Source organism: Neopelma chrysocephalum, unplaced genomic scaffold, assembly GCF_003984885.1.
Source record: "Neopelma chrysocephalum unplaced genomic scaffold, ASM398488v2 Primary Assembly neopelma1_61c, whole genome shotgun sequence".
Taxonomy (NCBI): Eukaryota; Metazoa; Chordata; class Aves; order Passeriformes; family Pipridae; genus Neopelma; species Neopelma chrysocephalum.
This window is the reverse complement of record NW_020897718.1, coordinates 313,061-339,992: the sequence shown is the minus strand read 5'-3', so window position 1 is coordinate 339,992 and position 26,932 is coordinate 313,061. Positions and strand designations below refer to the sequence as shown.

Below are 26,932 nucleotides of genomic sequence, written 5' to 3'. Positions count from 1 at the left end.
TCCTAGGAGTGGAAACAGAAAAAGCCATTCCAAAAATATCTAGGCAGTCTCACATAACATACAAAATCACAAGACACTCAAAGAGGAATTGGAACAGGAACTAGTCCATTTACTCTGTGCCAATGGTAGAGACCTGACCTCTGAAGGATCTTTCAGCCCTGTAAATTGTCCTAATAGCCATACCTAAAAACTACTGCTGGCACTCATTTCAACAGCTGTATCTAAATATCCACCTTCTGCTGCATTTGATATGACTGCTTTGGTTTGTGAAACAGCCCATTTCCTCTCCATCTGCTGCTCCTATGCAGCCTGCCTCCTGCCGAGGTTGTAGGCTGGCTTTCTCATGACTCCAGAAATTCAGGTTTCCATTTTCCCACTCTACTTTTAAGCTGTTTGAAAAAGATTTATCTTTATGTGATCTCAAAGACCAACAGATCTAGCTACCTAAAAAGGTCTCTTCACAGTTAGAAGAAAATCCTGAGGCTGAGAAGGTCACATGAACAACAAAGCCCACCTGGGTGTAGTGGTTTGAGCCAGGTTTTCCCCCTGAAACTAGGAAAAGTGGTAACCCCCAGGGGGTGGTGACCCTTGGGGCTTGACCCAATCCGTGCTCCTGCAAAATATAAACATATCTCTGGAGACCGGAAGAGAAGCAGTGATACTTGTTGTGAGAAGAAGGGTGGCCATGTTGTAGAGGCCACGAGGAGAAGGGGCTCCGGCCCCTTGGGGGCCTCTGCCCCCCCCCAGCCCCCGGCTGGGGGGCTGCAGGGACTCGGAACAGTGTCAGACTGGACTGAGTGCCTGTAGCTAGGAGCTGGGGGAGTTTCTTCCCTGTAAATAGAAGTGGGAGACGCTGGGAGCAGCGACGGAGCAGCAGCAGAACAGCAGTGTCCGAAGAGCAGTGGCAAAGAGCCAACTGATAAGGACCAGAAGGAGGAACATAAGCCAGTATGCTGCATGGAAGACACAAAGATGTCTGAGGAGAAGGAAAAGCAGCAGCAGGACAAGAGACCCGAGCCAGCAGCAGGAAGAGAGTTTCGGAGGGTAAGAACTGGACAAACCAAAACCTCCAAACTCGCTAGAGACCCCTCTGAGAAAGAGGAGGGGGTGGTGGACTGAGTGGAGTCCTAAAGTGCAGTATGCACTACAGAGAGGAGCTAAGAAGCTCCGGCCTCCTGAGAGCTCAGCCAGGATGGCCAAAGGAATGTGTGTGGAGGGGGTGACCTTGGGTTTTCCCCCCCTTGCTGCAGCTTCAGAGAAGCTGGCAGCCATCTTTGAAGCAGAGCACAGAAGCTCTGTGAAGGGGCTTGATTTCCCCTGAAGATACCAGACTGTCACGAAGACCCCCGTGCTTCGTGATATGACCGTGGTGGAACGACCTTGTCTGGGGTTACGTAGTCCACGGAAAGACCCCCGTTTGAGGACGGAGGGCCGAGGGGCTTGGAGACCCCCTCGTGTGTGCTGGCAGAGAGCCAGCAACTGCTTCTGCTGCCTAAAAGAGAAGAAGAAAGCCTGCTGCCTAGAGAGAGAGACCTGTTGCTCAGAGACTGGAAGGGGTCTTTTCTTCTTCTTCTCTCCTAGACTTTTATTTGGAGAAAGAAGAGATTGGGCCCATTGTAAATACTACTGTCATGGTAGAGATAGATATAAAGTTAAGATTATATGCAATGTATTATAATATAAGTATTTATTTGTATAGTCTTTGTAATATATTCCTTTCCCCATATTGAGTCTCGTGTTTTTTGTCTGGAAAACCCATCTCACATGGGGTTGAGATGTGGGTGGAGGGCTAGGAATAGGAATTGGATTTTGGGCCTTGCTGAAACCATGACACTGGGTTACATATGGAAGCATGCAGAGGCACTTTGGATAACAGATGACTGTTTTTTCAGCCTGAAGGTGCTTCCTCTACATCTGGGATGATATCTCATGCAAACAGGTACTGAGATTTTGGTGAAGCATGACATGCTGTAGGTACCCTCTAGAAACACTTTGAGCATCATAGCCCAGCAACTATCATGGTAGCACAGAAGAATATCAGTTTAGCACCACCTCTTTTCTTACAAGAGAAACTCTTTATCCCTGAACATTATTCCAGGAATAATGAAAAATAAGTCTTCTTTAGAGGCTGTCACAAGCCTTTTGAGCATAGTTTTACAGCGCTTGAAAGACAGGTTTTTAGGGTTTTGTTTGGTTGTGGGTTTTTTTTAGGCAAGAATAAATTCCATTCTTCTCTTTTTTTTTTCTTTTCCCTGTTTTCTTTCTTTGAAGTATATTTTATTACCCATTTTGGAAAACTGGCCTTTATCACAACAGAAAGAAAAATTCCTTCAGAATGGTTGTGGGCAGAGGGAGGAAGAAAAAAGACATGCAATATCCTCTACAGGAATCAGTACTGATAGGCCAGACAATTCCTGTCTTCTTTGTACTCGTGCTGTGCACTGCACTTTGTGGGGCTAAGCCAAGACACCAGGTGATGGGATTAGCAGTCTTGCAGGTCTGGATGAAAAGGAGCAGAAAAAAGCCTGATGATTTTACTGGTAATTTCCCTTTCATATTAGTCACTTCAATAACCCTTGCTTCACTTACAGGCATGAAACTGGACTCCGAGTACTATGAAATACTAAAATTGGGTAGCAATTTCTCTGTCTTTCAAGACTATGGATGCATTTATTCCTAAAGCCCACCATGATCTACCTTCTACCTTTCTCAAAGAACATCCTAGCTTAGGGTTTAGAATTCCAAGGAAGTTCAGGTAAATTGTGTTCCTAAAAGTGTTCCTACAACACATGTAGGAACCTAGTTTAGCTTGTGGATCCAGAGTTGGATGAACCAAGACAACAATAAAAAGAGTTGGAAGGGTTTAGAAGGAAAAAAACCTGATAAAGAGGTTACAAGACAACATCAAATGACATTGGCAGTGCCCAGTGATCTCTATTCTCAGATGCAGCTTTGCAAAGGAGTGGTAGGATGTACTTTGTTGTCACAAGCATATGACCACTCAGGTGCAGAACTCTAATCACACACCACCCTTCCACATTCATTTTTACAGTTCTGAACACAGGAAAACACAGTTTATTTCCTATTCCTGATTATCTTACTCTGGAGACTAAAAGTGAGACAGTCTGCACCCTCCTTGCAGCTCTCGGAAAGCAAGGCCTGTTAGAGGACAGAAACACTTTTTGTCACTGATTTCACCTCAAACTGCAAGGACAGTGGTTGCTGCAGACACCTGCACCTGTTCACATTCAACTGGATTGCCACCCTCCTGTGCACCTCTCTCCCCCCAGTATGAAATGCAGCTTTGAAATAAGTTAAGGTCAGACACATCAATAAAAACAACACCACAGAGAAATTTCAGACTCACATTAAGTGAGTAATGGAAGTAATATCAAAGACTGGCTAAGTCACCAGCTACTGAAGAGGCAGAGAAAAAAATTCTCTAACAAGATGGTTGTTTCCTTGATACCTATGACAGTCAGGTATAATCCTGCACCTCAAACACAAGCAAACAGAAGCATCCACTGTAGTACAGCCATACACACTTATTTTAAAAAAAGAAAAAATATTGCAAATAGAAGAAACCAGAACACAACACAAACACCAAATCTTACTCTCCTCAGTCATGCAAGGTGTCGAAATTCCATGCCAGACTCTGTTCTAGGCTAAACTCAAAAAGTCACTAATATAAATTAAAAATAATTCCTCTGAAATTAGTACAGCATTGTCATTCTAAGGAAAATAAAAGTTGACTGATATTATGACATATTCTGTTCAGGTGAAGAAATTTGGCTCGTAAGTAACAGAAGTTTAAAAATCCACTAGAATCTGACACTTAAAACAAGAAGCTCTTTAAAAAAACAAAACTGTGAAAGTTTCCAAGTAGGACTTTTTGAAAACATTTGCAAGGAACAACTTTTTACAAATCTAACACACTGGACTTCTTGGAAAGCAAAGAAAACACTTACTGTGGTTGCATTTGCTGAGTTAACCCAACAGGAGGCTTCTGCTTGATGGTGAATGCCATCTGAGTCATAGGGCCAACCTTTGGTGGGACCTGCACCTTCTGAGAGAAGGTCTGCTGGGCAGCCTGCTGGGGTATGGGCCATGGGGGAACAACAGGGCTCCGGCCTCCAGTGGAAGATGTGTCTTGCACGACTGTATCCTCACAGGAATTACCTTTTGTTCCTGGTTTACACACACAAAGCTGAGGTCGCAGGCACATCCCTCCATTTTGGCATGGTGGTGCACAGTTAGCTAAGAAAAGACATTTTAAAAAGTACCTGTGAAACAAAGCACAAAGGAAAATGCAAACCCTCCCCATCATAAAACAGGCATTAATTGTTAATGTGATTGGAGTACAAGAGAGCACCATTGCTCAGCTCCACAAAAGATAGTATACAAGCTGGTATAGCTTTTGCTGCTTTCCTACATAAGACATGCACAACATTTGAACAGCTTTGAAAAGTAAAATGCTGGTCATCTAAAAAATAGGAAATGCACAAGTTAAATCAAGAAACATAGCATTATTTCAAATCTTCCGGTTAGTGGCCTTTTACACTCTCTTCTCAGCATCCTTCGTCCTCATACTTTAATAACCTAAACTGCATCTATGAAACAATTTTATACTGAGCTTAGATTTGTACTACTGATCCTGGCCTGGATTCACTCCATTACTACTTTAAAATCAGATACTGCATAGGTACCTAAACTAAATCCCTACAGTTACATTATAGACCACGAAAACAATGCTGAGAAGCATGAAGTGATTCAAACTTTCCCTCACTAAAACCCAAATGACACTCCCTCCACTACCACCACCAAAACAACATAAAGAAAGAGATATATGAACTGCTGCTACAAAGACATCGCTACACCTGGGGATTACATTCTTTGAAGAAACAGACAGTTGCTTGTGATTAGCTCAAGCTAGCTTCTGTGCATTCTTTGTACCACCAGTGAAAAGGGGTCAGATTCTTCAAAAGACAATTCGCCTTCAGATAGGATTAATTACACGGCTTTGTGCTGCTCTATCTAGTGACTGTCGAGGGAGCCTGAATAATCAGCCTAGACTCAACACCCAGGTCATAAACCTAGTTAATGCAGGATCAACTCCACTTTGAATAAGAACCTTGGAGAAGCAGTAAATCCCACAAAAAAAAGAGGAAAAATAAAAAGCAAAAGCAATTGCTGATCATATGTATACATAATACTGCAAAAGCATACCTAATTTGAGGATTTATTTTGGATATTTTAAATTTACAATGCTATTGCATTTTGAGAATGCTAAAATAACACAAAGATGGCAAAACAAAATTAATTCTCTTATCCAGAGAATGGAATTTAACATTAAAATGTAATCCTAATTAATATAAACATCAAAATAATTTCTTCATTTGTCCCATTAAAGATGGCATACAATGAAGCATTTATTAAAAAAAAAAAACACTGATGAGCTACTTTGCTTCTACAAACTAAGTATATTTTTAATATTCTTAGAGATCTTTTAACACAGACAAAATGATATGCAAGATCGGTTTTTACTAAAATAGGTAAGATCATGCCTTAAACTATAACATGGGATCCTACACCATATTTAGATACATCCAATTGCACAGTTATATTATTTAAAAAAAAAAAAAAGGTCAGTCCACAGCCCTGGCCCAAGTAAATTAGAGTACTTGACACTTCAATCAAGTTTTAATATGCACATTTATATATAAAAATAAATGCACAAGTATACATATGAAAAAACTTAGTAGGATGGGACTGTGTTAATTTGGAGGACTAGTTTGTCAAGTGACAACACCCTCTGATAAAGACCTATCATGGTATACCAACTGCACATGGCACCAGAATTGCCATGCAACTTTAACCTGAGTTTTGCATGGGGTTCTTCTCACATACACTTTCCCCTCCATGTGTTTTTCAGAAACTTATCTTTTCAATACTACTTAGCTGGGCTACCTTAATTGCATATTATGCATCTCCCCGGCAACACAAAAGTAATCATTTGCTTACTTATATTTGTTTATTTTTGAGACTGTATCTTGTTGATTTCTGGAAGACTGGAGACCATTTTAACTGTAAACTTGAGAAGGGATTTGTAACAAGCATATGCTGTAATATACCAGCCACGTCTTCCTTGTGCATTGTTTCTAAGACTTAGACTATGCTACAAACAGTAAAAATTTTCTTATGTGCACATGACTGAAATTAATTGTATCTTGAAAAATAGATTCAGGAGTCTTAAATTTTAATTAAGTTTCACTGGCTTTGGAGAGACTTTTAAGACCAGAACAGTGACCCCCATCATCTGGGTCATCTGTAGAAAATGAGTAAAGATGACAGTGAAACAGTTTGGGCACAGTTGGGAGTGCTTTTAAAAAACATCAGATAAAAAATGCTTAAAAAAAAAAAACAACCAGGACTTTTAAAGGTCCCATTTTTACAACATTAAAAAAACATGAACATATATTTCTGGAGATTTACAGACATGCACCTATATCAACCTCTGAGCTTCTCCACAAGTTAAATATTTAAAAAACAAAGACTGAACACAGAAGTAAGCCAACAAGACCACCCCCCAAAAGTCAATATGACAAAATATACACTCTTCTAGCACACTGATCATGGCATATCTCCTCTCAAAAGGGAAATAACAATACATACATACACAAGAGACAACACTAAAAAAACTGCAACTCTTTTTCCTGTAGTTAAGAACCAAAGGTGTGCTTCAGAAGCCTAAGAAAACTCAAGTTTCTACTTATGAAAGTGAACTTAAGGTTGCAGTGAATTTAAAATTACGAAGCTGAAAATAAAACCTGTTTTTAAATTACCTTATCTATTTCACCCAAATAGACTTGACGATTCTTACTCCACTGACAGCAATGTAAACCCTGAAAGCTTAAATACATATTACATATACACAAAGCATATGCTCAGCAGGACAAACCGCATTACTCTAACTGGTCTTTAACAAAACAAGCGCCATGAGATACAGTAACTATTGTCTCAGATCATATGAACAGTGACAACAAGTTAAAAAAATGATCCATTAGATCTTTACAGCAATGAACCCTTTGACTGAAATCCTTCATTAATGTTGTGTAGTTGAATATTACAAAATTGGACAGAGATCACATTTTTTAGGAAAGAATTGAACTGAACATTTTAATTTACATAATACAGCAGTTTAGCTTCAAAAATGTCCAAGACAGCTGCAGTGTGCCAAATGAATGACCTAATTATTTTGTTTGAAGACAACAATAATGGCACACAACTGAAAAGACCAATATTTTCCAAAAAGCTAAGCTTTCAAAAACTGGAGTGTGGAAGTACTAAGTTCAAAACCAAAAAGCAGGTCAATATACTCCTGTTAAAGGCAGTCCTATCGGTCCTATTCAATTCAAGGAGGTCATGACTGGAAATTCAAAAGATGCTTGGCAAAGATGCAGATAATGAGATCATGTTTAGTGGGTCAGATTAAAGATCCACTTAGTCCAGTCTTCTCCCTCCATTACCAAGGTGGATGCCTAAGGACAGGGTGAGACACAGTAAAAGTTTGTACCACTACAGCCTTCAAGAATTAGAGGCTCAGCAACTTCTTGAACAAGAGTGCTGGTTTTGTGTTTGATAACCCTCAGCAGACTTTTCTGTCAGAAGTTCACTGACCTGCTTTTTGAACCTCCTAGCTTCAGCATCAAAGACTTCCTGTGCCAAGGAAGTTGGCCATATTGGAAGTCCAGGCATAGACAACATAACCAATCTTCCCTCGCTTTCTAGAAGCGTGGTGAAGGAATAAGGATTCTTTGGGTTGGTTTTTGTGTTTTAAAGAACATGTCATCTCTATCTACTAAGAATAAAGCCACAGCAACACATTTGCTTTGGAAGTACCTACATCACAAAAAGCTGAAAGCTGTATTCCAAGATGTTCAAACTTTTTATGCATCTTTCCCTAAACAACTGCTGCTCACCACTCTCACAGACAATTACTGGGTTTGACACAACCATATTGGGACTGGTACGGTTGTATTTGTGACATGCTTTCAGAAGAGCAAGTATAAAATAACATTACCGTTAGGCTTAAACACACCCCTTCCAAAACATCTCATGTTGTTTTGGGACTGATCTATACATATACACTTTTCAGTCGATGTGTTCATGTTATTATGGTTAAAGAGGATACAAACATTTGCAGGAGCAAGACCTAAAAGGTTTATAATAGTTTCAAAATATGTAAATATTTTAAAACCTCTACATATACAAAATGTATTTGTTTTAATATATGCTAAATTAAGCATAATTTATTATATGAAATCAGTAAGTATAAAAATATTGTCATGCATGGAAGAAGTTTAGATAATTTCTCTTTTGTCCTTTCAAATGAATCAAAATGCAGGTATAACTGACTTTACTTGTAACAAAACAATAATTATATTAAATTAATGTTAATTCTTGAATTAAGATCATTACAATCTCATTCTTACGCTAATCATTTATTTTATCTTGATTCACAATTAATTTCTTCAAAAGGAACACCACACTTACAAGATTATTCCCTTGTGTCTCTAGATCATGTTGAGAATTGAAATTCACAAAAACGTATCTTCAGTGAGAAAATCACAATAAACAAATTTACATGTCCCAAAAGTTTCCTACACTCAAGTTTCTAGCCTTTCAGCCTCAGCTCCACCTTTAAGTATTTCCTTTATCAAGCAACTGCTGTTGATTTGTACTTAAATGTCTATATAAATTTCTATATTTTTTTAATTTCTACAGATTTCTAACATTGTGACAACAAGTACACTACAACAGTGTTGTGAGTCTTGTGCTATTTCTAGTGCACCTATCCATTAGGTTTTTTCTTTCTGTTTCCACATGAAATTTATCTTTTTTTCCTCCTCTTGAGCACACATAGTCAAGCACTAGTTTAAACAGGATGCACTGACTTTCAACAAATTTCATCACAGTGCACATATCAACTTCTTCCATAGGAGTGCATAAATCCTGCCTGGCAAAATACATGATAGAGGGCAAATAATAGAAAATACAGTAATTGGAAAGAAGATTATAAGTACAGGGCTGCTTCAGATTCCAGCATAAAACGGTTGAGAAATGATGCATGCATCAAGTTTACAGAAAGGGGGAAAACCAACACTCTGGCATGGATATATCTGTGCTTAGAGCAGAAATTTCAAGTTGCTTTACATGAAACACAGGAATGCTGTTAAGGGCATAATAAATACTGTCTTTCTTATTTTATTAATTCAAGATTTCTATTGCTCGGGCACACAAGGAAACCAAACCAATGCTCAGCTTGGTTGAGTGCACATCCTAAACAAAAAGTTGTGACACAAAGGCACCTTTAACTCCTGCTGTGTTGAAAGACAGAGTGATGATTCCCCCACCGATTCCAGAAGAAAAGCAGTGAAGCACTTTCTTTGGAAAGCAACAAGCTGTGGGTTCTGAAAGGAAAGAGACATATTCCAGTTTCCCTCAGAAAAATCTGAATACGGTGCTGACATCTTGGAGAAGAGCAATGTTTCTAAGAATTTCCTGTTCTCCAAATTACCCTACTGATTAGCCCACCATTTAATTTTATGACTTTATTCTGGATACCATTTTAAGTCTTTAATCATTGTCAGGACTGAGGATGCAATACTGGAATCTAGAAACCCAAAATCTAACTGAAGGAACATCTGGTGCTCACCATCTAATGCTTTCCTGGGGATCTAGTTCTCTAAGTATCTCACTCCAAACAATTTTCAGAAGTTGAACTTTATCAGAAATATGTCCAACAATTCTAAACATTCATTGAGAATGGAGGAGACAGGAATTTGTAACCAAGGGTGATATAACCATGTTGCAAAACCATTCTATAAAAAAAGTTTAAATTACTTAAATAATCCTAAGAAATTACATTAACTGCAGAAAACCTGTATGACCTTTATACTACTAATGGAGGAGATAGACACCATCTGTGTCTTTCTACACAGGAACTTGGTTTTTAGCCTAACTATATGATCTTAAGGAATTCTTTCCCTAAATATACTTCAAATGAAAGCATGTGTTAGAATTCTTTGCTTGTCCACTTCAAAACATTAAATTCATTCCCATACTGGCATGTAAACATGACCTCCATGAAGGAAGGGAAACAAAAAACATATTTCTTTTAGAACAAACACACAAAAAACCCCCAGTTTCTCTCCTAACCCAATGACGACATAGCATACTTCATTTTCTATTTATCTTCATAAATGCCAAGATCTATCAGAAATTCAATAGCAACTATACTCAAATACTTCAAAAGCCCACCTTCAGCAAAAGGATGCATTATTTTATCAGTCATAAGCATATAACATGCTCTTTGATATTTGGCATTTTCATTCATGTTGTGTTTACTGGAGTTCATATGGTATAAATACTAAAGACTGCACAATCTGAGAGGCACTTAGGAATACTTAATTATATGAGATCATAATCATACATATTCTGACAATATAAACATTTCACATGCTATAGATCCTTCTATCATTTCAGCGTCAAAAAAAAAAAAAATCATTCACTACAGAATGGACTAAGCCAAGGAAACCAGCAGATTCTCATGTTACACTCCATTCTTGCTGCTGGAGTGGTTAACACTCCAGTCTGCAATCATTTTAATTGTCTTAACCTTTCTCATTACAGTGCCTACTCATTTTGTTACAGAATACTTCATAATAAATATGCAGGAAACTGAACAAACTAAGAGAAATTCGGTAAAGAGACAACTGGAAATATTTAACTGGATGCAGGATTCAGACAACTGAAGAGTTACAAAAAAAGAGAAAGACGGGAGAAAAGACTATTAATCATAATAGAGTAAGTAAAATGCTAAGTACAGTAAAGTTTTTACTAAATTCAACCAACTCTCAATAAGAGTTCACCATTTAGTTGAGCTCCTCTGAAAATCCAGGCCTAAACTGCCATCTAGGGATAATAAAAAACCTTATGAAAAAAGCCAACCTTGCGATTGGACACAAAACAATTCACCTCTATCAGGAACCACCTCTCCAAAACCCTAGGTTTATGCAGAAATTATCTGCACTTCACAAAAAATGTACATGGCCAAGTAGACCTATTTTTAGCTCTGTATTTAAATTAACATCTTGCCTTGCTAACATGTAAAATTTTGTTTCCCTTCTCTGTGGAGTCATAAATGCAAAAATGCTACAGGTTTGCTTTCTTTCTATAGTCAATGGGGAGGATCTGTTTGCTAGGAATAAATTAGGCTTTGCAAATCAAGTACTGGTGCTTTTAAAGGCAAAACAAACAAACAAAAAAACAACAAAACACTAAAGCAAAAAATGTCAAACCCAACCCAGCATCAGCCCATGCTGGTTACAGAATACGCACTGACTTGACAACCTGAACCACCGATAACCTACTAATGACCAGTACTGCAGAATCCAAATAAGGAGACAGTTTAGGGAGACGTGCCCCTCTTCATCCACCCTCCACAAATCCTATACGTCCCAGGCAGGATCAGTTGGAACAAGCAGCCCTTCATGGTGAATGCTGCAAAGAAGGGTATCATTAGAGGTGCTGCACTCAACTTCTTCTCAAGACCCCAGAGAGAGCAGAACCCCACTGCTCACTACAGCCCTGCTTTCCTGAAGGTTGGGAAGTTTGCTGATCCCATTTGCCCAGCTCTCTCACTTTGCAGGAGAGGGGAGTATGCCCCACTTCCAGCTCTTCCCTTCTACACACTCAGGAAGAGCAGCTGTACAGAAGAGAGGTATAAGACTAGTACTGTAAGTATCAAAGTATCACTTTGCTGTCAATACATAATTTTGTTCCTGCACACACGCAGAACAAGAACAGTGCACGATCGATGGCTGAACCACAGCTTCCCCTGACACCCATACAGCTTTCTGTGTGTAACTTTCAAGTTACACACTGAAAAAAAAACCAGCCAACAAACCTGAAAGGGAGAAAAAAAACACAAAACACCTCAGTTTTCTGTGCTCCTGATTATGTATTAAGAAAGGAAGTGTTCAGGACTTTTTATAACTTTACTACATCCCCCACTTCTTTTGTTAACACCAACTGCTGCAATGAGCTGAGCAAGTTCACTATTAATCCGTCATCCGCTTCAGTGCAGGAGCACAACATCTTGAGAAGTTTCTTTTAAGATTCTCTTTTTTTGTTTTGTCTTGTCTTCATTCTGTACACACTTGTAGTATTTGTAGGAAACAGGGACTATGTATCATTATAAGCTTGTTTCCAGTAAATTCTCAAGTGTCTCACAAAGAAAAGCAGGTTTTCCCTTATACTAATTGTGGACTTTATTTTCCTCACTAAAATGAGGGAATGGCATGGTCACATGTGTACAACAGGCAGCAGCTAACAGCTCCCCCATCTTCTCACAGCTCTTTTACTGTCTCCTCTCACAGGAGGGAGGTTAGCTGCAATCAATGGCCAGGAGATAGACACTGTGCTCCAAGTCTGCATTAATGCTGATTCGGGCCCAATTTCCTCTTGAAACACATCTTACCAATCGCACTTATTGAGTTGTGGGGCCATCTTTAGTTATGTGCACTCTATTGCTTTTAGATGCAAAGAAAAAAATATGTTTAAATAATAAAAAGCTAAATCCAAAATACGAACACTAAGAAAGCATCTAATGTATTTCAGGCTCATATTGGCGTTCATTCTATGAGACCAGACTGCACTTGACCAAAATAAAACACTAGGCCCTGTGTTTCATCAAAACCAAAGGCTTTTGTTTATAGATCAGCTCCTGTTAGTCCACACTACTTGCTGATGTAGACTAAGACTACAAGAATTTGGACCCTGTCATACTACTCCCTCTTCCCAAGGAGAGTAAGTGAAAAATAAGGCAGAGTAGAAATACCACTGAGTGCTAACAAGAGCTTTCCCACTACAAAAGCCCATCTATTCCCTGTATATGAAATTCAAAAGTTTTATTTACGTATTACAGTAACAAGCACAGCAGAGGCAAGACCCAGCTCCTCAAGTAATGGCTTTCAGTTTTTCAATTTTGAATTGTATAAAAACCTCACCAAACAACAGATTAAAAAGGACTAATGTATAGGTCAGTTACATGAGGTCAAAGTAGTTATGCCCCTTTAAAACTGAGGCATTTAATTTTGATTTAGACACAATTTGAAGGAGATTGATAATGCTTTTACTGAGATGATGGTCTTAGAATGAGAAGAAACAACATTTGGGGACAGTATGCTATAGTTAGGCTTTGTATACACAATGTAAATAAACAGACCTTGGTAAAACTCAAAGCCACAAAATTGATTAAGCCTCAGGAACTGTTTATGACCGAAAACCTCCAAGAAGTACAGCTGCAAACATTTCAAGTACACAGTTCCCATGATCAGAAGTACAGCTCCCTTGGATACTACCATTTCAAAGAGTTGAACCGAAGACAGACAAAGAGTAGATTCTGAGCAACCCATATTAAAATACTTAGTAGTACAGAGTTTTATGTCTAAACTGGAGGACCCATGTATGCTTCCAAGCTTCCAGGTCTGGACCCTAAACCTGTATCACAAGATCTAAGCATGCAACCTTTTCCTCACCTTCCCCAAGAAATTCAGGAACACAAAATAGAAGCAACCTAGGGCATAATCTGTCTTGGACAATTGGGGATCTAGAACTACTGGTCACATTGTGAAGTGCCCATGTCCTGGAGCAGACACAAAGCTGTATCATGCTAAGTCATCCATATCAAGTATAGTTCTGGAAGTTTAGGGATCAGATGGCTCAAATTAAACAGGAGTACACAAGCAGAGGTCACGCAGATTAAGGAACCGAACAAAGTGGACCCTTCCTCTGGGCAAGTATTCACACAACTTTCCAGTCTCCTGCTCTTACATCAGCAAGAATCTACTATCATATATTTTCTTATTCTGAAAAATAAATTAAACTCTACAATGTGTTTATTTTAATGTTGAGTCAGGAAGTCTTTTAAAAGAGAAGAGAATTAGCAAGATAATATTTTAATACAAAAAAAAAAAAACAACAGATTGTCTTATTTTCTGATGATCTTTCCAAGGTGCCCAAACACACAACAGACAAGAAAAGTTCATGATCAAACTCACATAATTCAATCCAGTTCCAATATCAAAATCCTCTGCTTATGCCTATGCATCGAATACATGCATGCATACATGCAACACCCTCAGCTAAGCAAGACAGAAGATCCTCTTTATCTTAATTGACAATGATTGTGTACATGGGTTCTACATTTACACAAACAGCAATTCATCTCCCTGTTGGAAATGTCCTCTAAACATGATCCTGCAAAATCCAGTTCCTCACCTGTTTGCCCTAAGAGCCTTTCTTACACCTCTGCAATAAGGAGCTCATGCTTCAGTACTCCATTAACAACAGCCAGTTCTCTCCTTTCCACTTTTTTAACCATCCAGTTTACACTGAGAACACTCTCAAACAACCGATATTAATACTCCAGACAAAACATATTACACATTTTAGAAGGGGTCTACTATTACTATAAGGTAGTTCTTTTCATTTATCTTTTTAAGATATCAGATCCTACATACAACAGGTAATTTTTTTCTTAACTTCCCGACATAAAAAACAGCTTCTTGTAACCATTAAGAAAACAAAATCAGAACAAACAGAAGGAAGTAGCTTTAACTAACAGAAATTTAGTAGCAAGTAATAAAGTAGGAGACAACAGATTTCAATAGGATAAACACGCAGTTGGGCAGCAAGAACTAATTTCCAGCACAGGCCTTCCCAAGAGGTGTTAAAACTTGTCCAAGGGCACATTTAACCTATGGTTCAATTTCCATAAATGAAATAAATAACAAAAGCCCCACACTCCAAGCTTTACTTGCCTTACAGCCATATTATAGAGCTAATTAATGTTTCTATAATGCTCTCCTATGCAACAAGTACTAACAAAACACGGTGTCTCCAGCCTTGGTGGTATCTTATTACTGCACTTACACAGATTATAACCTATGATAACTATGACTGGAAGACTGTCTTTGTCATAAACCCTTTCATGCACTTCTAACTTTCCAAGGTGTTTACTGCTGTGGTTCAATTTTTCCCACCCTTGTCTTTATCCAAAGGTGGATGTTCTGAAAGCTTCAAAAAGGTTGTTTTGGATTGTTAGACATTATTCTTCCAGCACAAAGTAATTCTGAATACTTTTAACACTGAGTACTGGGATTTCATCTTTTTAATTAGAATGATGTAGTTCTTCATAATTGAAGTCACACCATGTTCGAAAAAGTAGTTCTTAAGATAAAACTTAACAATGTAAAACTTAAATATTAGGCACAGAAGGGGGAAAACCCTATATGCCTAAATGGGATATAGTAGGCACTCTCATAGTTTAGAGGAAGACAGAAGCTCACATTCTAAAGACTGTCAGGCTTCCAAGAGAACATGAATAACTGTAAACACAGCAGGCAGTTCAGCTTCAGACTAAAATTTAGAAAAAGGACTTGAAAAGTCCACTTGCCTCCTCCATACAGATGCTGCCCTCTGACCTGCAAAGAAACATTTCAAATACCCCCTGTTGCTGCTACTGAGGGAAAAGCAATGTGGCTGCCACTGCTCCCAGCCAGACCACCACCCACATGGGACAGAAGTCACCCGAGGGAACGGCAGCCTCGACCACAGCCTCATGTGGGAGAAAGTAGGGCTAGAAACACCACCACGCAAGAGAAAGGGAATGGGAGGCAGCCTGGGCTGCAAGACCCATACCTCTTCCCTTCACTCCCTCCTTCTGTGGGTTACAGGCAGGCTTATTCACACAGGTGCAGCAGAGCAGAAACACATGCTGCTTGTTCCAGCCTGGGATTACACCTGAGCTAATAAACCTTGCTGATCAGAGCTGGCTCTCAGCACTCTGGTTCTGGAAGCACGATGCAGACAAATGGAAGTTGGCTCTGGAAAAAGCCAGTGTAGGTCTGGGGTTTATTAGCTCAGGCTTTGCACCATGCAAAAAAATAAAATCTGGCCCTAGAGACCAAATAGGTTTTTAAAGTGATACTGAGACTGAGCTAATAAACCCTGACAGATCCAAACTGCCTTTGCATCAAGACAGCTCAGGTGTGCTGGCATCTGTGCCACAATTAATCCACTACTGCAATAATCCACTCAAAAACAACAGAGTGCACTACCTGATTTTAAAAATCGCTTCTTTTTACAGAAAACAAAGGGGTTAACTGTTGTTCAGTTATAGGGTTTCTGGTCTTCTGAAAGGAACATCAGCAGCTTCCAGAAAAGGTGATATTTGGCTTTTATGACTGTGAAACTAATCTTCCATAGCTAAATCAAGTCACTGATATCTCATGGTTTGCCTAAGTTATAAAACAGACAACTTCAGTACATTTAATGCTTCCCTTGGCCTGCCAAGAGAGGGGTGAAACAGAGAAGATCCAAGCCAAGAGTCCAAGAGTATTATACCACTGCTAGGAGGTATTAGAGTAGCATTAGAGGAGGCAGCAAAAATATTTAATGCTAAGGAGACCCTAGTATCAGAGGCACAAAAAGAGAAAGAAAGGTCAAGGAGAAAATCCCCCCCCTTCTTTTAACCCTTTCTCTGCTGCTTCATTCCTCCAGTAACTATATGAATGAACCAAGTAATTAATGGATTTAAATTAAATTCTATGTAGTTATCCCATAAAAATCCAATTGGCTGGCTTGGTCTTTATTGAAGACTCTAAAACTAAAAATAAAAAACAAAAAAGACAAAAAAGAGAGAACAGTTGAATAACAAACAGAAAAATTAAAAAGACAAAATTTAAAGGACTGAAAGTAAAGAAAACTACCTAACTTATAAACAAAAGTTTATAAAAGGATGAAGTTATCTGAAAATAAAAGTTACTAGAAGACAGAAAAAGAGCCACAAAAGGCAATGTTGTTTGGGTTTTGTTCAAAATAGTTAAAATAAAATTGTTTCACAATAGCATAGCAATTGAAATACAGTTTTTCACTTTATCTCCCGAAATTACTAAGAGATTTTTTTTCACTTTGATTGGTATTTCAGCTAAGGTAGGTGTTTATTAAGCTCTGCAATTAACCTTAAAATACCACTGCAAGCTGAAGGAAATCATTTAAGTACTATTAAGGTATTAAATGAAAAAGGTGACTAACCTAACACAGCAGCATGTATTTTAAGCTGAAAATGTTAATTTAGAAGAGTATCTTAAATACATGTCTAAATTGGTCAGGGAAATCATGAAGTTTCGTCTTTAACTACTGTAATAAAGTCTTAGCTTCTTTGCAACAGGTCCATGCAGGTCAAAGGTACTTGACCTTACTCAGGATTACAAAAGTGACTGCTCTCTATTGTGAAAAATCCCACACAGGGACAAAAGCCACCACAAAAAAAAAAAAAAAAAAAAAAAAGGCAAACCAGCATTTGCATCCTGGAAGCATTTACTCCAACTCTCTCAAGGACAGAAGTCTGTCCTGCTGAACTAAAGCACCAAGATCTGCCCAATCTCACTGATACTCAAAGGAGTTTCCTGAAGAAGTATGCTATTCCAGTGTTTCCTGACCTCATGGCAACATAACTCCACTTTAGCCATTTGCAGTCATTCTGAATCTTGCCTAAATTGCTAGAAATTCTTCCACTTTCATATTAGAAAGCACAACCTGAATATAACAGCATTGACTCTATCAGTGTCACTTTATGCACGTATTTTGTGCTTCTAGTTATCAAAGCGGAGGTACATTCCCCATCAGGACCTTCTCTAAACCTACTTCTTTTGCGTTGTTCAGTGCTTCACGAATTCCATGTCCTAAGCACAGGGTCATCACATGGGCTGGTGGTTGAAGGGACAGTGTGGGTAGATGGCAAATTCTTGCTCCCCACCTGTGCTCCTCTGGTAGATTCTTTATCCTGTTAAGCCCCCCACTCAAAAAACTCCTAAAAAACAAGCACTAATGGAGGGGGGAAGGCGTTAACAAAAAAAATAGCATCCACAAAGCTCTCTCCAAAAACATCACTGTTTTGCGCTGAGGATAACTGTAACAGGCATCCTCTATTCATCCTTTAGCAATTCTGAAGGTTAGGAAGGAGGGATTTAGAGATGAAGTGTTACAACTGCTGCTGTGGGTTTTGTAGCTCAGCCAGCACCTCTTTGCTCACAGGCGATGCCAGCATCCACCACCTCGGGTGCCAGCATGGTCCCCTCGCGTCCCCACGACGCTACTGACCGCAGGGGCGTCCCCTCACACACCCACCTCCCCGACCGCACGGCTACTCACGTTTGATGCACCTCTGGGAGCCCGTGGCCTTGCTCCAGCCATGGCAGCATTGCCCCCCGCACACATTGACCCTGCGGGAACAGCAAAGAAGGACGAGTGTCCGGCGGGGCACGCCCGGTCAGCCCCGTCCCCCCCCATCCCGAGCTGGGCAGCGGGGCGGGCACTGGCCTGGGGTGAGAAAAGGCGGGAAGAATTAAACCTTCCGATTAAACTCGACGCCTCAGCCCGGGCCCGGGACCCGCCGCGGACTCCTGGGACGGGGGTGAGCTGGTCCCGCGCTCGACCTCGGTTGCCGCGGGAAGGCGGCAAAGAAACGGGAGTGTGTTCCGCGCCCGCAGCGGGTTCGCAGCCAGCCGGGCACCAGCGGCCGGCAGGTAGCGCCGCGGTGCCCCCCCCGGAGCCTAGCACGGGCTGCCCCCGCCCCCTACCCGGGGGGGCGACAGCGGCCGTGGCGAAGATGCTGGAGGTGGTCGTGAGGCTGCGGTCGCGGAGCGGGGGACGCGCGGGGCGGGAGGGCGCCTTACCCCGGCAGCGGCGGCAGCTGGTGCTTCTGGCGGAGGGGCAGGGCGGCGCTGCTGTTGCCGTGGGGGCCCGGCGGCGCCTTGGGCCGCGGGCCGAAGCGGGCCGGCTTGGCGAAGGAGCCGTGCGCGGCGGAGTTGGGGTGGACCTGGCCGGCGGGGCCCACGCGGAGCTGGACGCCCGCGCCGCTCGGTTTGCTCATCCGCCGGGTCCGCTCCAGGGAACCGCCGCCGCCGTAGCGCGTGTTCAGCTGCATATTGAATGTGCGCTGCTGCTGCTCCCCCCCGAGGAGGGTCGGGCGCTGCTGCCGGCTGCCAGAGGAGCCCCCCCGGCCGGGCTGCAGGACGTACGTGATCCTCCTTAGCCTGCCCTTTTCGGAGGCTGCGAGCGCTGGTGACAAAAGTGCACAGGCAGCCAGGAGCAGAAGGAAGCCCCATCTGATCCGAGCCATTTCCACAGCGAGAGCCCCTACAGCCGGCGAGCTTCGCGGACTCGCCGTGCAAGGGTTTTCTCTCCGTGTGTGTGCGCGACCTGCGCCCGGGGCGCGGATCCCTCCTCCGCTCGCTGCCCCCCAACCTGCTCCGGGCGGGGAAAAAAAGGAAAAAAGCCTCGGGATCCTCCCGCCCGCCCCCCAAACTGTTTGGAAAGTTCAGCAAACACTTCGCCCCGTGAAGCAGGAAAACATCGTTGGAAGAAAGGAAGCGGCGGGTGCGAGCCGAGCTGCGAGCCGGAGCGGGAAGGGAGGAGGAGCAGCAGGGGAAGGGTGTTTGCTGGAGGGGGGTGGTCGCAATGGAGAGCAGATGTCTCGGTTGCCGGAGCTGCCAGGGGTCTGCGCGCGTGTGGGAGAATCGGCCCTTAAGCCGGTGAGGGCTGCTCCAAAGCCCCCTCTTTAAGAGTTTCTCGGCGACTGAGCGTGTGCGGAGGGGAGGGGGCTGGGGGTGGGTGCCCCTGCCCCAGTGCCGGCCCCGCGCAGCCAATCTGGGGCCGCCGTGACGTCAGGCGGCGCTCCCGGGGCTGGGGAGGGGGCCGGGGCCGGGCCAGGTGACCGCGGGGCGCAGGGGAAGCGGCCGCGGGGGTCTCGGCTACGAGCGTGCGCCGCTAAGCAAGCCTCAAAAAGACCTGTTTTAACTTACAGGCGCCGACTTGCCGTCTGCCGGTGACACAGACAGCACAGCTGTCCCGTGCGGCTGGGGTAGCGTACCTGTACTTCTGCAATAGCTGAGCCTTTCTGTTCTATTTTAATGGAGGTGAGGCTTTAAACCCCCCAAAGCGTTATATACATTCTTCACTGTATAGGTAGGAACTTGATTAAAGTCCTTACACACGCTAAAGGTAAGCACATTCCTGAGTCTCAGCTTGATGAGAGCCAGAGGTTGCTCTTAGCAGAAATCCTAGCAGGATTAGGAAGGACTAGATTCTTTCTTGGTTTTCTTTATGTTTGTAAAGCAGCATGTATTACTGAAGAACAAAATACAAACCACAATTGTACACTTGTAATTAATATATAATAAAAACTGCCCACGTTTTTCTCCAGTGTGTCGTAGCCAATCTCACCCTTTAGCACTGTAAACAAAAAAACCAAAGTTCACAAAATAACCCAAAGGTTACATCTTTTAAAATACTCAGAAGTTGATGTGTCTGAGTTCTTCGCAAGAAACTTTGTGGTGAATCAGTTTGCAAATCCAATAGCTTGGAATTCAGGTCCTCCTCCCTGGGTTCTCCTCTGCTCTTTTCTAAAGCTTTAAGGACACTGACCCTAGCTCCAAACTGATGAGATTTTGCTCTTACATCCTCTTGGCACAGCTACACAGCCAGCAAGGAGAGCAGGAGGGTTTTACATTGACGAGATTCCAGGCAACAGCCAGTGTTAAGAGCACAACGGTCCCTTCCTCCTTAGTTCCCATCTATTTAAAACTGGTCAAAAATAAATGGATGTTTTAAATAGATGCGAGTTTGGAGCTTGCTATAGTCACATTGTAAGGGAGCCATATCGATGTTAAAGGCTTCTGCTCCTGTGCCTCCAATGGTCTGAATTGAAACCCAGTGTTCGAAAATGCCACAAGCACTCGGGGCTTCTAAATCCACAGTGGGTTAAATGAGAATGAAAATCTGTAGTGCTTCAGAGGAAAACTGAGATAAAGCCTGAAAGTTTCAGAGCCCCAGTTTGAAGATAACTAAGAAGTTAACTGTGAGACCACTGCCTCCTCTCTTAGCAAACATACATCTGTTGTTTTTTTAACTTGGAAGACATTCTCAGCAAGTTAACTGTTCAGCCTTCCGAAGGCTAATTATTGTGAATCCCGAGTATGCTAAATGTTTTTACAGTATTTAGGGAACAAAAAAATACCTTGAAACCAGAGTAGGGGGGTGAGGACTGAGTAAGTAGAGAGAAATCGATGTAGTACTAGGGATTGTTGCTCTACACAAGGCCACTGTCCCTCAGAAGTTTTCCAGAATGAGATCACAACTACGTGTGTGGCTTGGTTTGTTGAACAGAGGGCAAAAACTGCATCATTCCACAGCAGAAGCCAGTTGCTTTTAAGAAATGTGGGGTTTAAGTCATGTCAAGCAGGGGGCACATGCAGTGTATTACTGGCTACTGTACAGCAAATGGTAAGGAACCTCAAGGGAAATATATCCACGAAGGTGGATGCCTTGCATAGAATCACTGAGGTATAAAAACATTCTTGAAAAAATATTTAGTATTGTCTGAAATTAATTGGTTGAGGTTGAGCACTCCTCACAAATTTACATGGCAGATCTGATTTTCAGTGTTCTCTTTTTCTCCTCTAGCAAGGAAATCCACTCTTCTCTTTGTCTGCTGTCTGGTTTTGCTCCCTCCCTTCCTCCTGCTCCTCCTCCACAAGTCTGGAGGGTCTTGGATGTTAGGGACCAGGTCTGGTTGCAGTAATACGTTGAGTCAGCCACAGAAGTTTTAACAGCTAAAAGAGAACTTCAGCGAACCACCATTGCAATCTAAAGCTCAGCTCAAAATTTCTTCATATGTAGAAGTTTCTGCTTCCAAAGGACAAAAATTGCATCCAGCACCAAACAGCCGGATGCTGGCCTTTGAAAATTAAGCCAGGTGGCTACTAAAATTACTGAGGATTCTTTAGTAAATGGTCTGACTGCCTGTGGGAAACCTGCTCTGGCTGCCTCCCCACTTCCTGTGGAAAAGGCACTGACTTGAGTTAGCAGCGACAAACAGGAATTAGTATCTCACATCACCTTTCAGGCACACCCGTCTCTTGAAGAAGAGTTGGAAAAGCAGTTTGCACTGTTTCTGTTCTTTTCCCCTGTGATTTGTGACTAAAGGGTGAACTTAAGGAAATATAAAGAAAGTTCCTTAGTCTGTACACCACTCACCGGAGGGGCAGACCTCCAGATGCTCTGCTTTAAGGGTGTAGCTGAGGCTGAGAAGGGCAGAACTGGATAGAAGACTGGAAGCATAGATGAAAGAGGCAGAACTGCCACCCAATGAGATGGCAGAATTGCGTCAACGTTTAAAGGCTTAATGCATAGGGGAGAAGCGAGCCTGAGAGTGTATCTACAACAAGAACCAAAATAGCATTATTCAAACCAAAATGAAAGGAAGAACTAAACTGCCTTGTATGTTTTTGTTGAAATCTCATGACTTTGAGGCCTGTCCCATGAGTTGAATGAGGAAGGACAATTGTTTTGAACTGTTGAAGTTGTCACCACTCAGACCTCCATCGTTCTTGTCATCAAACAAAGGAGACAGGACTATGGCCCCGTGTCTCATGGAGGATGTGTGTGGCACACAGGCTTGCAGGGCAACAAGGGACCTTTGCTGGATGCTTCAGTGAAGATGTACGTTATGTTGAGGGTGAAGTCTTCTGAGCACGGGTGATCACTGAGCGAGCCTCATGCATCATAGTGCCACACTATCCCCCTGTGACTCCACGTCCATGTTAGCCAGGCAGTAAGTTGAATGATCAGCGATGCCTGTTGTATTGAGCTACAGGGCCGGTAAGTGGCCCTGATGGTCTTGTAGATCCACCAGGCAGCAAGCCTTAGCCTGTAAGGAAAGCTCGGTTGGGAGTTCACAGTTAACATTAGAACTTGACAAGGCTGAATGCTGTGTTTAGCCTCAATTTAGGCTTTAGAAGAGAAATTTTACAGTACTGTAGCTCCACTAGCTTCAATAATAGTACTCAAAACTTCTTTTGAGCTAAAGGAGGAAAAGAAGTCTCTATTAATTTCTTGTAAGCTGAGAACCAGCTGGAGACCTATATGTGCTCTTTTCCTTTCTAGTACTATACAATTATCTGCAAAAAAGTCCTGTATTTTGCTGGCTAAATTATACCTTTAACCATAGCTCTGTACAGGTAACATGACTCTAATTTAGAGGGTATTTCTTTTGAACAAAAGAGAACAGCTTAGTCTCATTGTCATCAGAGTAGGAAAAAGAAGTAATTGATATTTATTATGTCACTAAAGTATATAGCACACATGACTCTGAATACATACATAGTTTGAAGAGTAAGACCATGTAGATGTTCATATCATTTCTACATGGTATTTTTCAAATAGAACTGTACCTTCCAACTCTCACTGTTGTTTGTTCCTTCAGGCAGAAACTGTTATCACTCTATGGTTTGCAACTAATATCCTGAGGCCTCAACTGTTCCTGTTACCACAGTATAAATATCATTAATAATGTTTAACAAAAGGACAAGTACTGCTCATTTTATTCATGTAGGCGCTTACATTCACATCCAAGGAACCCAGATAGTCAGACTGAGTCTGGATGGATGTGTGAGGCTTTACAAGGAAGCAGCTTCTTAGCTTTGTTGGACCCATTCACTACTGGTGACCTTCCTTGTGACTTGGAGATCTGTAATGATCATACTTGGCACATCTAAGTGATTCCAGACTCACACTCTGTTACCTTGGATAAACAACCATCTGCCTCCCCCTCCTTGGATTTACTGAATTCAAGATGCATTAATGCATCTTTGTAGTGCCTTTCCCAGCACCTCCTCTGAGAGAAGTCATAATTTCCTGAAGTGTTGTTATTGCCACCGCAGTCAGGTCTTTGCCGCATGAAGCACTGAACACACACAAGCTGATAAATCATACCAGCTTTTCCAACTGGGAGTCACATGGTCCTGAAGCAGACTAGATTTTCGGAGACAAAGGAACTTTTATGATGAGCTTGGTCTGTGATATAAATTTGTATCTTGGAGCATCCTGTGTGGCAGTGGGTTTCTGAAGCAGACAGATTAGCGTGCAGATAGTCCAGAGCCACAAGTCTGGATGGGAAAACAGGCTAATGATAGTGGGGGTAGGGGTCATCAATCCCCCTCAGACTACTACCAAAAGAGATTGTAATAAAGACTTTTTTTTTTTCATTAAGTCACACTGAAAGTTGGATCCATTTGGAAAAAGTCTGATGCTGGTCTGTCACTACTGACCACCACCATGTCCAGCAAAATACACACTCAAGGCAATTAGGAGTCAGCTTCTTTGTAAGTTTCTGATGTAACAGTTGTAGTAAAAGAAGTTGTGTGGATTTGCATAGTCTTGAATTCCATTTTCCTGAACTGGCAGAAATGCCTTCTAGAATATTTGGCAGTTTCACTGTTATCCTCATATACGCAAAATAACTGATTCAGAAATACAAGATTTTTTCCAAGATAAGAGAATCTCCACATTGTGCTGCTGCAATTATTCTTCCCCTCAAAGAAATAAATATATCTGGTCTAGAAAACTATTAAAATATTCATTGAACTTTTTTACTACACCATTCCTTGCAATTGTTTATTTCTTTGTACAATCACATGTACACTGAAAATAAATAAACTGCAGAGGAAATTAGGTGGAAAGGCCCACAAAAATAAGAAATACATTTAATTGTTTCACTTCACCTTAGAAGAAGATGTTTAAATTAACATACTCTTCACAAAAGCAAAGTAAATCTTATAACTAATATTTGAAAACTCTCACAGTGTGTCTATGTTGTATGCCAAGAATACTAAACTCTACGAAAACAAACTTCAGCACTGAATCCTGCTTTTTCACTGTTCTGCTGTATGCTGCTAAGACTTATGAAAGCTGAGGGAAAAAGTCTGTGTAAAATAAAGCTGCTCCTAACTTGAATTAGCATTGAGGAACACCTTAAAGTTTTCATAATTATACATAATCTAGGCAGACCAGCAAATCAGCATAAGTGGAAGTGAAGCAGATAGAAGTGGTATGAGACTATGGAAAGAGGAGCCATGGCACATGGGAACACCAGCCATGATCACCCCTGTAGCAGCTGCTTAGTAACTTGAAAGGTAATGTTTTCACACCCTTGTCTGTGCTTAGTCTCCCGCTTTGACAGCCTAGGATGATGTTTAGTGGGCGGCTTTGGTATCTACTGTCCATTTTAAACTTGCTCTCGATGTCACAGAGACAGAAACCCAGCCCTGCTTAGACTGCTGTGCTAGAGACTAGTACCTGAGCTTGTGTCAGGGTAAACAATTGTTTAAAGACCAGCTGGACATACAGAGCAGCACATCTTGGCTGTCTGAGTTAAAAAAAGGGCAGAATATTACTTCTAATGATGCACTTGGAGCAGCTCCCAGCACACCGATGTTAGAGGTTGAGAGCATGTGTATAGGTTCTCTGTCTGCTGCTCTTTCAAGGTTTGTGGTGGAAGGTGATGGAATGAAAATTACAAGCTTTCTTTTTTTTTAAAGCAGGTAGGGAGAAAAATACTGGGCTTTCATTCCCACACTTTTTCTCCAATAGCAAAATGTGTCTGCAGAGGTGTTTAATGTCAGTCTGCCGTGTGTCTGTGTTTTGCATCATGATGCTTGAAGCAGGAAGACCTCTGAGGGTCCCGTCCATTCTTAGTGATGCATCTGTGATGAGATGTGGCATCATGCCTAACAAGCAGCCTCAAGTGGAAACAAGCACAGCTGCTGCCCATTTTGGATGGGTCACAAACAGTTTTCAAGAAAGCAAGTCTGCAGTGTAACATTGTAGATGCCTTCCTGTACGCTACAGGTGGGAAGGAGATTGAGGACTGGAAAGCTAGGACATGGAAGAAAGGATGAAGCAGAACCTAGGAAAAGGCTGAAAACCTGGGCTAACAGATGACTCCAAGCACAGTCTGAATCGATCTTGCCACTGGACAGGTTGAAATGTAAGAATACCATAGAGAGACTCACCTCTTTTTAGAAAACAGAATTTCAGTCTGGCCTTATAATGAAGAGGCTTAGCCAAGGAGGGCCTGGTAGGGGCTGACTGCAGCAGATAATCAAAATATGGTCTGTAATTAGCCAAATCAAAGTGATGTGAGTGACTACTTGACTAGAACCTTTTGAGGTTAAAGTCCATTTTGCAGTGTTCACCTGTTAGGGTCAGGACACTGAGCCTAAGAAAAAAAAAGTATGAACATGAAAATCATAAATTTTTATCCTCCCTTAACAGCTGTATTAAAAAAAATTTCTATAATTGTCAGATTGTTTTAAGCTTGCCATCATAATTTACCATGCTTCCCTAAAGCAGTAGCAGACGAATCTAAACAGTGCATGGCTTATGGTCTGTCCACAGCATGCCCAGGACACCGTCCTGCTCTCAGACATTCCCGTGACGGCCAGCCGGTGAGTCACGCAACCGCAGCTCCTCGTTGCTGGCAAGCGGAGCCTACCTGAGGGGCAGCCTTGCACTCCTTCCTTCATTCAGGCACTCACTTCTCCCAGTGGGGCTCCAGTCTCCAGCACAGGCGGTGTCTCGGCAGAGGCGTGCTGACGATCTCTTCAGAAGCCTTTAGCACACAAAAGCAAGCACTCCTGCTACATATCTGCAGGTTGATTCATTAGAATACACAGATTTGGAGGGGCAATATAATATCACATGCAGCAGATAGGAACAGCATGCAGAAAGTCTTTCAGCTATACACATCTGTATTCCTATCTGAAGAAAAAGTCTGAAGATGTGCCTCAGTGCTAAATTGTCTGTCTGTGAGTGAGATTCTCGTTTGGATTACATGTAGTTAGGGTGTAAAGAGGAGAACCATTATCTGCCCAGACCAGGGTCATCCAGGAAAGCAAGCATTTGTAGCATGAAGTTTCTGCTCATGTAGCCTTTTTTTCTTTTTCTGATTTTACTTGTGTTGACT

General features: G+C 41.7%; 1 protein-coding gene across 7 annotated transcripts in view; it reads right to left on the bottom strand.

The window, feature by feature from the left end:
- Positions 1 to 19,544, bottom strand: part of LTBP1 (latent transforming growth factor beta binding protein 1) — a 196,044-nt gene extending 176,500 nt beyond the window's left edge. For all 7 annotated transcript variants that reach the window (XM_027682061.1, XM_027682064.1, XM_027682063.1 and 4 more), the window contains exons 1-3: positions 18,804 to 19,544; positions 18,280 to 18,350; positions 3,969 to 4,257 (exon numbers count right to left, since the gene is read on the bottom strand). In XM_027682061.1, coding sequence (XP_027537862.1) covers positions 3,969 to 4,257; positions 18,280 to 18,350; positions 18,804 to 19,249 — 806 coding nt within the window. In that variant the 5' untranslated portion in view covers positions 19,250 to 19,544. The remainder of the gene's footprint in view (positions 1 to 3,968; positions 4,258 to 18,279; positions 18,351 to 18,803) is intronic.
- Between the last annotated feature and the right edge of the window lie 7,388 nt (positions 19,545 to 26,932).